The 12,253-nt window shown below is 31.4% G+C and overlaps 1 protein-coding gene across 3 annotated transcripts in view; it reads right to left on the bottom strand.

Annotated features, from left to right (window-relative positions):
* The window catches only part of LOC117113426 (vacuolar protein sorting-associated protein 33B-like), a 46,702-nt gene that overhangs the window by 21,652 nt on the left and 12,797 nt on the right, over positions 1 to 12,253 (bottom strand). For 2 of the 3 annotated variants that reach the window (XM_033256746.1, XM_033256747.1), the window contains exons 8-15: positions 11,681 to 11,785; positions 9,194 to 9,368; positions 8,214 to 8,287; positions 7,708 to 7,794; positions 7,138 to 7,231; positions 6,241 to 6,318; positions 6,058 to 6,122; positions 2,923 to 2,931 (exon numbers count right to left, since the gene is read on the bottom strand). In XM_033256746.1, coding sequence (XP_033112637.1) covers positions 2,923 to 2,931; positions 6,058 to 6,122; positions 6,241 to 6,318; positions 7,138 to 7,231; positions 7,708 to 7,794; positions 8,214 to 8,287; positions 9,194 to 9,368; positions 11,681 to 11,785 — 687 coding nt within the window. The remainder of the gene's footprint in view (positions 1 to 2,922; positions 2,932 to 6,057; positions 6,123 to 6,240; positions 6,319 to 7,137; positions 7,232 to 7,707; positions 7,795 to 8,213; positions 8,288 to 9,193; positions 9,369 to 11,680; positions 11,786 to 12,253) is intronic. The other variant, XM_033256748.1, reaches the window with a different exon arrangement.

Below are 12,253 nucleotides of genomic sequence, written 5' to 3'. Positions count from 1 at the left end.
AGTCAATTATCTTATCCTTATCTCTTGAAGGCATGATTGATTTAATGAAACATGCCAATTATATCACTGAATTCACAAGTTGTATGCAATCAGGGGTCAGCATTTAATACAGCAAGATAATTAATCAACTGAACGTCATGTTATTCTCAGTTCACGTTGAGGGCAGTACACAGGGGACTGCAGTCTGTCTGTTAACACCAACGTATAATTACAAAGATAATTAAAGATCAACTCTTGTATTTGAGCTATGCGAGCTCAACTGAGGAGGAACACCACACTAGCAAACTAAAATATACACAGGATTGATAGTACTGTACATATTATTAGTTAAAGATGTACTTTCCTTTGTAAAAAGAAAAAAAAAAAATCATTTTTTTAAAATTTACTTGCCCATTTTGACGTAACATAAAAATTATCAACTTGAACATAGAAATTAGTGTATTTTAAAAAATGCTTACCCATAAAAACCATCATTTTACAGCGAAAAAATGATAGAAACACCTCCAGTCACTGGAAGTGTTTTATTATATTTATTATAATTATCCAGTTAAAAAATCGGGGAACACATTTTTAAAATTTAATAATATCTATGCTCAAGTTAATAATTTGTATGTTACTGCAAAATGAGCAAGTTAATTTAAAAATTATTTTTTATGATTTTGGTCATTTCCAAGGGACAGTACATCTTTAACAAAATAAAAAATTTGATTTAAAAAAAAGATAATCCTGAATACCATTTTACAATTCCAGGAAAAAAATAAACTAAGGATTCATCAATGAACATACTTGGGGGTTGACCATCTGGTGGTGAATTGGGCTTTCCACCAGGAGACAATCTCGAACTCTCTTCCAAGAGAGTGTACTGCATTCTTTAACATGCACATTCATTCACAGATACATTAAAAAAAATAATGGTATGGATGACATAAAAAAAATAATGCTAAGAATGATATAAAACAAAATCCCAGAAGAGAATCAATCTTGCCATAAATCTAACAATTTATGAATATAACTCTGGTTACAAATCTCTAAAATATTCATTCTTGATTCTAATTATTGCTATTTTTTTTATAAATGGAATTTTTTTTTTTTATTTTAAATTGCATGTACAAATTCAATCCCCACATCGATTAGTATGCTCATTATCTGACAGATTTCTATCTTTGAAAGAAAAAAAAACACTTTGAAATAATTTGATGGAAATGAATGGGGAATACCAATAACAAGTTAAAAAATTTGTTTTTATAACAGAAATTATTGAATGCTCACATGCACTGAATGATGGATGAGATATGTATATTTATAAAATCACAGATTCCTGGAAGGTTATACAGAAGAAATAATATAATGATAAGGACAAATGGTGACGATGATGATGTTTATGATGTCAATGACAATGATGATGACACGGTGAACATGAAGATGACAATTATGATAATATTGAAGATGATCATGATATTGATGATTATGATAATTCATGATCATGAACATGCTTTGCTTCTGCTACGCTTGAATTCGGTTGGTGACTATTCATCAGTTAGACAGAAGTGTCTATCTGATGGCCAATGTCTTTCAAAGAAAGATGGCTAACATTAAAAATAATAATAATAATAATGATAATTACAATGATAATGACAATGCTGATAATATGACAATACAGTAATTATAAAAGTGATGAAGATGATAATATTAATAATGATAATATCATTCCCATGTTTTTAGGAAAATGATTTAAAGTTACTTTGTGGTCTATAGTACTATATATTATAGGATATTTATATCGCACATTTTGCCAAGGAATACAAGTAAATAGCATAGTGATGTTGTTTTTTACCCTTGTCATACATCGATATTGTAAATAGGTCTACAAATTCTTTCATGGTACCATTTTTCTTTCTATTGGGCTGACTGAGAAAAACATAAAGTAAGGTGTCACAACTGCTCCCACATGCCATACACTATAACACATCAAGTGAAATTCTATCGTGATGTCATTGGACTATCGCTAAATGATTAATGCACGCTTCAAAACGAAAAGATGTGTAGTACAGATGGTAGAAGAACAAACAAAAATAACATAAGTGATAAAACAAGGGCAAAAAACATGAATGAAGTTGTACTGATCAAAATCACTTGATTAAACTATTAGGACAAGTTTTATGCAAAGTATAAAGTACAAAGAGGGTATAAACAAATATTTAATATTAACAAGAAATATAGAGTTTAATATCTATACATATCGAGCACTACAAACATAGAATACACATTATGAACGTGAGAAAGGATATTTTCCTTCCCATCATGCTTTGCTATTTGTGCAATTGCATAATATTCACAATACTAATATACATGCACTATTCTACTCAATATATGACATTATGAGAAATCAATGACACCATTAAAAATATTAATGAAAACAATTTTTTAGAAAATCAATAAAAAGATGGGTAGACATCTATAGCCCATTCAGAAAAATAGTTATTAACAATAAAATTCTAATTCTTGCAAGAAAAACAAGGACTTTTGACTAGAAAGTCCTTGGAATACTTGCAATAAAGTAAAGTCATTATTATTCAAATATCACTATATATACAAAAAGTGCATGCACATAAATTGACTTGCAATATATTAATATACAGATACAGCACTTAGAAAGAATTTTCTCGTTAACATGTTCTAGCTTTGGATATAGAGGAAGGGAAAGTATTTTGAAGCTTTGCCACCAACCTGTAGCCACCTCCCCTCCAAATAAGCCCCTGGTATCATCAACTGTTCACTGCTATAATGTGGTGTTTTGTGAGGAAACATGATGTACTGTCTCTGTATATTACTGAATTAATGTGTACCTAAAACGACTCCAACTTACACTTTATTACTTTCAGATATTACACCAATCATGCTAGCAAACAAATAAAGACTAACCTTTTCTTCCTGAATTCAACAAGATACAATTATTGACCAAAAACAAAAAATGTTATTGGGAAAGGATGTTTGAAAATGTATATCATACATACTACACATAAATCATGGAACAAAGTCTACAACATAGAATTCTTATAAACGATATACTATGCACTACTCTCCTAAAATCTAAGCTTTATCTTCAGAATACTGTACTTCCAAAATGAGTTTTCTAAAAATAGTGGGTTTTTTTTTCCAAAATTCTTTTGCTATATAACTGGTAAGCCTTCATCTCTTCATGTCAATATTATAGTTGTGTTGGTTTCTCAATTCATTATATCTTTATATTAGAAAATAAAACTTTAAAAAAATTTAGTACTTTAAAGACAAGAATATTTGACAGTACACTAGCTTTCGTACACACGCTGCACTTCTTCAGGTGAATCTTTATATTACATTATGATCTTGTACTATTGAGTACTTACAGTAGTCATTTTCTAATGGGTATGATGTGCCCTACGATACATTAAAGCCCCATTCCCGGCAAAATTTCACTAAAAAATTGACTTTTTTTAGAAAATATGCATTTGCATTACTCCAATTATTATAAATCATGGAAAAATATTGGCATGAATTTTAGTTTTACGCACAAGAATAAAAAAAATGAGAAATACAGACTATTTCTCATAAAATATTACCATTTTCTCGACGGATTCATCGTTACTAGGCAAATTCAGAGGTTGTAGATCGCATCCACTGGAATACTCTCGCTTTTATGTATACTTTATACAGTCAAAGTCTACAACATAGAATTCTTATAAACGATATACTATGCACTACTCTCCTAAAATCTAAGCTTTATCTTCAGAATACTGTACTTCCAAAAATGAGTTTTCTAAAAATAGTGGTTTTTTTTTTTTTCCAAAATTCTTTTGCTATATAACTGTTAAGCCTTCATCTCTTCATGTCAATATTATAGTTGTGTTGGTTTCTCAATTCATTATATCTTTATATTAGAAAATAAAACTTTAAAAAAATTTAGTACTTTAAAGACAAGAATATTTGACAGTACACTAGCTTTCATACACACGCTGCACTTCTTCAGGTGAATCTTTATATTACATTATGATCTTGTACTATTGAGTACTTACAGTAGTCATTTTCTAATGGGTATGATGTGCCCTACGATACATTAATACATTGATGTTTAATATTGATGTTATTCAATATAGCACCAATGTAAGATTGATGGTATTCACATAACATAATGTAGCACAAATGAAATCTTCTAATGGGTAGGATGTGCCCTATGATACATTAATACATTGATGTTTAATATTGACATTATTCAATGTAGTACCAATGTAATATTGATGGTATTCACATAACATAATGTAGCAAAAATGAATTTAAGATGACCAAGTGACACAATAAACTAAATCAATAAATTTAAAACAGCAAATGCAATTACGTAAAAGATAAAAGAATTTATCTGCCTTGAGGTGGGTGGCTCATGGGATCAAGGATTTGCTATTGAATAAGATTAAAATAAATTAAACGAAAATGTTAGCATATCTGCACACGATTCTTTGCTTTAATTCAAGGTAATCTAGTGAAAGTAATCTACTCTATTTCAACACACCAGCAATGTAGCCATACGATTACTGATATTTAATAACCATATTTCATTCTTAAATTAAACCCTAGTAAAACTAAACTTCTTGTTATTTCTTCCAAATATCGTACTCGCCCAGTTCCTGAAATTAACATCAATTGTAATGTTTAAACATATTTCCATCTTCTTTGGTTTGGAACATATGGGTCATATTTGACAAACATCTTGATTTCAGCAACCATATATCATCTGTATGCCGATCGGGTTACTTTCACCTTCGCTGTATCTGTTCCATTAGACCTTACATCTTATCTTCTGCTGCTGCTTCTCTTGTTCATGCGATTATTTCATCCAAACTTGACTTCTGCAATGCATTGCTCAATGGTTCACCTGCTATTAGCATTAGACACCTTCAGAACTTCAGAACTCTGCTGCTTGTGTTGTAACACTGTCTAAACGGTTCACCCATATTACGCCAATTTTAAACATTCTTCAATGGCTTCCGGATAATAAGCGAATCATTTTTAAAACTCTTCTTCTCACCCACAAATCTATCCATGGTCGTGCCCCACTATATCTTTGTTCACTTATTGACAAACATGTTTCTTCCCGTTCTACTAGTTCTTCTCAATCCCTCAAACTTGTTACTCCACGAGTCAAGCTTATTCGTACCAGTGAAGGCTCTTTTTCCTTCTCTGCTCCTAAAAAACTCTCTGCCCCCTCAATTACGTATCATCTCTGATCAGGAATTATTCAAATCCAGTCTTACATCCTTCCTCTTCAAATAGTTCAACTTCTTTCTAACATCTTCCAGCGCCGGTTCCAAGCCAGTTTTTGTTTGCTTTAATAGGCGCTTTAAAAATGTGTATTATTATAATTATTTATTCTCATTGCACAATGAGCGACTCATCTCTTTGCTAATACATTTGTGGAATTATAACAGTATGTACATTTGACAATGTATAATCAGTGGCGAATCCAGGAATTTTTTGCCGGGGCATGTGATTTACAATCAAGAACCTATGGACTAAGTGGTGCGAAAGCCATGGTGCATGAGAAAGGAGTTGAAATGTTCTCTCACATATTGTAGGGGTTCAGTGAGCAGTGAGTTTTAATTTCTTATCTAAAAGATTTCACTCATTTTTATGACTTTAGGGGGAAATCATTTGTTTTGCCCTCCTGGATCTGAGTCTATTCTTCTGTTTTTTATGCATCTTTGCAAATACAAAGCGTGAAAAACTGACACTGCACCTCAAAACCCCAAGTCTGAACGGACAAGAAGAAATTCCCAAATGAAGCAGTTTAAATAAATAACAGAAACAAAATATAGGGTAAAGTTGAGATAAAAAATGAAACAAAAAAAATTTTCACCCCACCGCCCACCCAAAAAAAAAAAAGAGTTCATTATAAAAATTACAGCCTGTTGCTATCGAATGACAGCCTCAGCATTTAATAGCTACTGATTTAACTCTGCTTGATTCTAGCAAATTTTAATTTATCTTACTATTTTTCTTGTAAAAAAAAACATAACGTTTGCTTACCTGCCTGTCAAGTTTCTCCTCAATGAAGTTAAAATTATCTCTGTAGCCGCTACCCTCTACAATTGCTATGAAAACAATAATATTTGTTACGGAACTAAACACCAATTATATACATATTTGTATTTTTATTGTTTTGTGTTTAATAACTGAACATAATAATGAAGACTACTGTAGAACACTCACCATGTTCAGTTTGGAGATGGTCCCTAAAATCTGGTTCTGTAGTTGTCTGGTTTAAGATCTTCTCACATGCCCCAATATCTGCAAAGACAAAGTTCTATATAAAGACCGCATCTGATAATTATTAATTTAATAATAATAATAATATAATAATAATAACAATAATAATAATAATTATTATAATACACAATAATAATATTGATTTATATAGTATATTTTCAGATTTCTGTTCAATGTGCTTTACATATATATGATGATAAATAATGACAACAATAACACTAACTACACTTACTATGTGTGTTTGTACAAAGTAAGTACAAAATTACATAGTAGATCTATTAAATGAAATAATGAGGAATGTTGTTTGAATTTATGTAAGACAATACAAAAAAGTGTGATGCCTCGGGTGACTATGACAATGAGTTTCAACCATGACGTTATACTGTAGAACTCAACACTGTAAAGATTGCTTGATTTTCAGTCTATATTTGTATTCTGTCTCAAATTTAATAGATTAAGGGTGAAGATTGTTTATACATTTCACAGAAAATGTAGGTTAAAATTCAAGATTAACATCAAGTTTATTGATTTAAGCTTAAAATGTTTTCAACCATAAAGTATTTTGGGCTCCTCCTTGGTAAACATGAATATACAGTTAAAGTATATATTTGCAAACATGCAAGCTACACTGGATTTTGAGAATTTTGGGTCAGATGGACTTAAACAACACAAAGTTTATTTTTTGTACAGCTCCTAATGCGTAAGTTTGTCATGTATACCATGGTATTCATTCTGATATTGTTGTTTATGGTGTATCATAATTTTTTTTAATGATAATAACAAGGAGGATAATGATGATGAAAACGACGAATACAATTCAAGAGGTTGTTTTCTACTTACGAATTGTCAAAGATTTAAATTGTTGCTTCAAGTCCTTAAGTTCATTTTGTACAAAATCTTTCATCTGTCCAATCTGTGTTATGTTTTTACCTTTCTTTACAAAGAAAAAAACCAAAAATTAAAAATTAATGAGTACTAGCAGTAAGTATAGTGTGCAGTGTAGAACATTTGTTTTCAGGTTTCAAAACATGAATGCTTGTTAGATATTTGAGGGTTTCTACTGCATGAAGTCTGAATGGATTGAATCTGTGATATACCAAAAGGATATGAGGTGAGAGATTCAGATTCATGTTCAAATTCACCTTTATTTGTCATATATCAGTACATGGGAACAAATATAACACTAATAAAATATATTCAGAAATGCAATTTATACACAAAATATCAGTTTTGTTTTACCACAGACACGACTTATCGAGCAACACTATGACTCCTGTTAAAAAAAACCATTCGTTGAAGAGCTAATTTTCGGCATGATCATAAAATCATTATACCTTTTTTATGTTCACAATGCTACTGATTTACATAGCTGGAACATTTACGTATTAAAATGAAACACTATGTACTTACTGAGTATCCAGTTTGGACTGACTGTGCCTTGCTTTTAAGGAATGTGAAGACATTTGTTATATGACGATTCCTTATTTCATCAAACACCTTTAAGAAACAGATTATCCAAAATTTCATTCAATTCATATATTATTATGACGATTGAAGATATTAATAACAATGATGATAAGGAAGATAGAATACTATAATGAAGGTAATGATGCTGGCAATAATAATAAAGATTATGAAGATGATGGTGATGACGCTAAATCATAATGATGATGAAGGTAATGAAGATTATGATGATAATAATGATGGCGATGATAATGACGATGATGATAATGAGGATGATGATTGTTTTGATAATGATGATGATGACACTGATGTTAATGATGAAGATTATGATGGCAATAGTTGGTGGTTCTTGTAGTGGTGATGATAATGCAGATGAAGAGATGATGATGAATATGGTATATTATATAACAGTGATGACAATTGATTGCTAATACAAATATCGGACATCTCACCTCATCTTCACAGTTCAATAAAAGCTTAACGCTTTTATCTGTTCCAGTCACTTCAGGTCCAAACTCACAATAGCCTAATAATTTACATAGAATACTGTAATTTTTGTATATTGTCCTACAAATTCATGTTGCATTAGAATTCTATAGTAAACCAAGCAAAAGACTACATACCAGCTCATCTCTGGTGAAAATTATACAGTATTGAGAAAATCTTGTTCATTGTGTACAGATTTCAATTGTAATTTAACAAAAAGCCAAGTTTTTAAATATTTAAGACTTTCATTGGATGATTTTAAGGCATAAGAAAACAAAAATGTATAATTGTTAAAAGGCTATAATATGCAACTTAATTTAACAATTGTGACCGGCTCTGGCAAAACCCTCCTTTTGTCGTAATTTCCCACAAGCACCCAAAACGTTTGAGAACCAGAATTTTGGAAAAATTTCATGTTTTTGCAATATTTATAAGATAACATATTTTGAAGTACATTTCTATAAAATATCAATCACTAAGTCTAACTGAAAAATATATTAAAATTATTTTTAAAATACAAATCTTAATAATAAACTATTGACTTTGGAGTCTTTGGAAGCTGTTTTCTCAAACCTACATAGCTGATATCCAATGAAATAAATACTCATAACTTTGGTAATACTCAACCAATTTTCATCAAATAAACACTGTTTTAAAGAAGACTTCATGCAAAATTTAAAAACACCAAAAACTTAATTTTGAATTTTCCTACAAACAGAGGGTTTTGCCAGAGCCAGTCACAAATTCTTATACAGTAAACAATTTTGCTGAACAGGGTTCTAAAGGTTCAGTGCGCACACAATGACTAGTGTAAAATAACAGCTAGATTTAGGTTAATGTCCTCTCAGCTTCAAAGCCATTGCTCAGAAAATGAGATGAGTCACATCATCAATAATCAGATGTAAAAATGATCCAATACTTTCCAAATGTGATAAGGGAATCTTACCACAATTAATTCCAAATGTTTCATCTACAAGACCTTCGTAAGTTGTCTGTGTGCAAAGGGGTGTCACCAAATCTATTTCCCTGTCAATCAAAAACAGATGTCCAATCTGGTGATCAGGAGTGCCAAGAACTCCGCCTTGTAAATTTTCTATGGTTTTAGTCATTTCCAACACCATCTAAAATGCAATAAAGTACCATGCCTCTATATTAATATTATATTTGCTGTTATAATAACTATAATTGGTGGACTAATTTGTTCGGGGCTTGATAGCACACAATCCCGCAGTGATGACATCCGTGGGCGAGGTGATACTAAGCCACAAATTTGCACGCAAGCAATTAGGCTGAAAAATGCCTTGATATTACCATGAGCACAAGTTCTAGAACCTCTCAGAAGAGCATAAAATTAGACAACATTTTTTCATGCTAAAATATAATGGGGCTTTATCCACGTTATTCAAACTATGAGTGATACCAAGCCACAAATTTGCACACAAGTAATTAGGCTGAATAATGCCATGATATTACCATGAGCACAAGTTCTAGAACCTCTCAGAAGAGCATAAAATTTGACAACATTTTTTCATGCTACATGTAATGGGGCTTTAACCATGTTATTCAAACTATGGGTCACAACCCAAACTTGGGTCTCGAAAGAAATAGTTTGAATCGCCGAAACTTCTGAATTTAAAACAAAAATATAAATTATCGATGGAACAACAGCTTTAAATGAAGTTATCGAGCAATGTATACACTTTGATCAGACATGTGATAGATTTCTTTTAAAAGTGTGCCTAGACCAATCACGAATCAGCTGTGGTCGAGTCCTGCCAATAGTTTGTTTAGTACTTGTAGCTGGGAACCCAACCACTAATTTAACAAGAAAATAGTATTCAACTTCTAATATTCAACAGTAGTTATCAACATTGCATTTAAGTACAGGGATCCTCTCTAGGAAACCTTGATCTATTTAATTTTTTTCAAATATTTCAAAAATTATAATTTTGTTCAATCCTTTTGTCAATAAATGATATTTGGAGTGATAATATAGCAACCATGATAGCAAGCGTCATCCAATTATCAAGTATTTTCTTTTGTTAAACCAATTACCTTTGCCTACTGGTGACGTGTTTCAGTTGCATTTTAACAAATATTGATCATGAAATAAAGTAAAGGTGAATTAATCTTTAGACATTACATTTTTTATTACTTCATAAAATATTTTTTTATAAATGTAAATCGATCTTTATAAGATTTCCTACAGGTATCTTTTACTTAAATATTTATTCTGGTAAATTAGGTATAAACAGAGAAGTTGAGTCGGCAAGTTTACAGGGTTAAAAAAATTAGTGTCCCCAGATAAATATGCTCGAATAACATGGCCCTACACGATCAGTAGAGGTTTATCAAAGGGTTCTGATTAACGCCCTGTTTATAGCCACTACCTCCACTTCCACCCACCCCATCGATGTAAGGCTCCTTGTTAGACAGATTTTCTCCAATTTGCTACTTATTTGATAAACCTACTTTAGCACACCATAACAAAGATCAATGCACCTTTAATTTATTTCATGATAAAAATTCTCCAAAATGGCAACCGTAACACGTAACCAGTAAGCTAAAAAAATGATTAGTTACAAGAAGGAAGTACAGGAATTTTTTCTAGGAAACCTTTTAAACATCGATTTCATTTTTGTTAAATATTTTAAAATTACAATTTTGTTTGACCCTTTGTCAATAAATGACATTTGGAATGATAATAGCAACCTTGATAGCAAGCTTCATCCAATTCACATTTCACAAGCCAATAGTTGTATCCAATATTTTCTTTTGTTAAACCAATAATTACTTTAGGTTACTAGTTACGCGTTTCAGTTGCCACTTTGAAAAATTCTGATTACGAAATAAAGTAAAGGTGAATTGATCTTTCAACATTATTTTTTTCATTACTTTATAAAATATTTTTAAAGAAATGTAAATTGATCTTTACAAGGTTTATTAGACAATTATCTTGTACTTAAATGCAATGTTGAATTTTTATTCTGGTAAATTAGGTATGAACAGAGACGTTTGGTTGTGAAGTTTACAGGGTTAAAATTTGGGTCACCAGGTAAAAATGTTTTAATATGAGGGCCCTAGACCACCAATTGAAATTTATCACAATTCCCTGTGATCCACTTCAATGATGTTTACAAAGTTTCCTAGAAAGGATTCATGTACTTAAATACAATGTTGTCAACTACTTTTGAAAATTAGAATACGCTGAATATTATTTTTCTGGTAAATTAGGTATGTACAGGTAGCCAAGTTTACAGGTTTAAAATTTGGTTGCCCAGATAAACATGTTTGAAAAATATAACAGGACCAGAGATTTATCCCAGGGTACTGACTAAGGCCCTGTAATCCAATTCCCCTGCCCCCTCCTTACCGAATGTGTAAGGCTTTATGTCAGACATTCTCCATTTTGTTACATATTTGATAAACTTACTTTAGCACACCGCCCTTGGCCATAAATATTAGGGATCTTGCAGAATAAAACTTGAAGGTTTATCAACGAGTTCACAATTGCACCAATCCAGCTTTGATCACCATGCTGTAAATATGATGTAGAGCAAATGCAAATGTTAAATAAGACAAAGAAAGTTTACCAGTATTGAAAATTATATGTGTAGAAAAAAAATAGACTAGATTTTGGTGGCAAACATATTTGCCTTTAACCAAATTGAGAAGCCAGTGTCCCAGGTTTCTGTGCATCTAGAGGTGACAAAATAGTATACAAATATTGACTGCTCATGAGAGAAATGTTGAAATCTATACTGCCCCGAGATGATGTGGAGACAGTAGCCTATCTTCCCAAGGTCTGAAAGCCCGAGGAAAGAAGGGCTACTATCTCCACATCAACAAGGGGCTACAGATTTCACCATTCCCCGAATCTAGAGCAGTCAATATTTGTTTTATATACCTCAACTTATACATAGATTCTACGAGACCTAAAAAAGTAATGAAAAGAATACATACCAAGTAGGCCTAGGCTTACTTCCTAGGGCTAAGCGATCAAAGA

Source organism: Anneissia japonica, unplaced genomic scaffold (assembly GCF_011630105.1).
Source record: "Anneissia japonica isolate Jap-2015-1 unplaced genomic scaffold, ASM1163010v1 scaffold493_len2256704_cov171, whole genome shotgun sequence".
NCBI classification, from domain to species: Eukaryota; Metazoa; Echinodermata; class Crinoidea; order Comatulida; family Comatulidae; genus Anneissia; species Anneissia japonica.
Note: the sequence above shows the minus strand (reverse complement) of the source record. Positions and strands in the feature narration are given on the sequence as shown.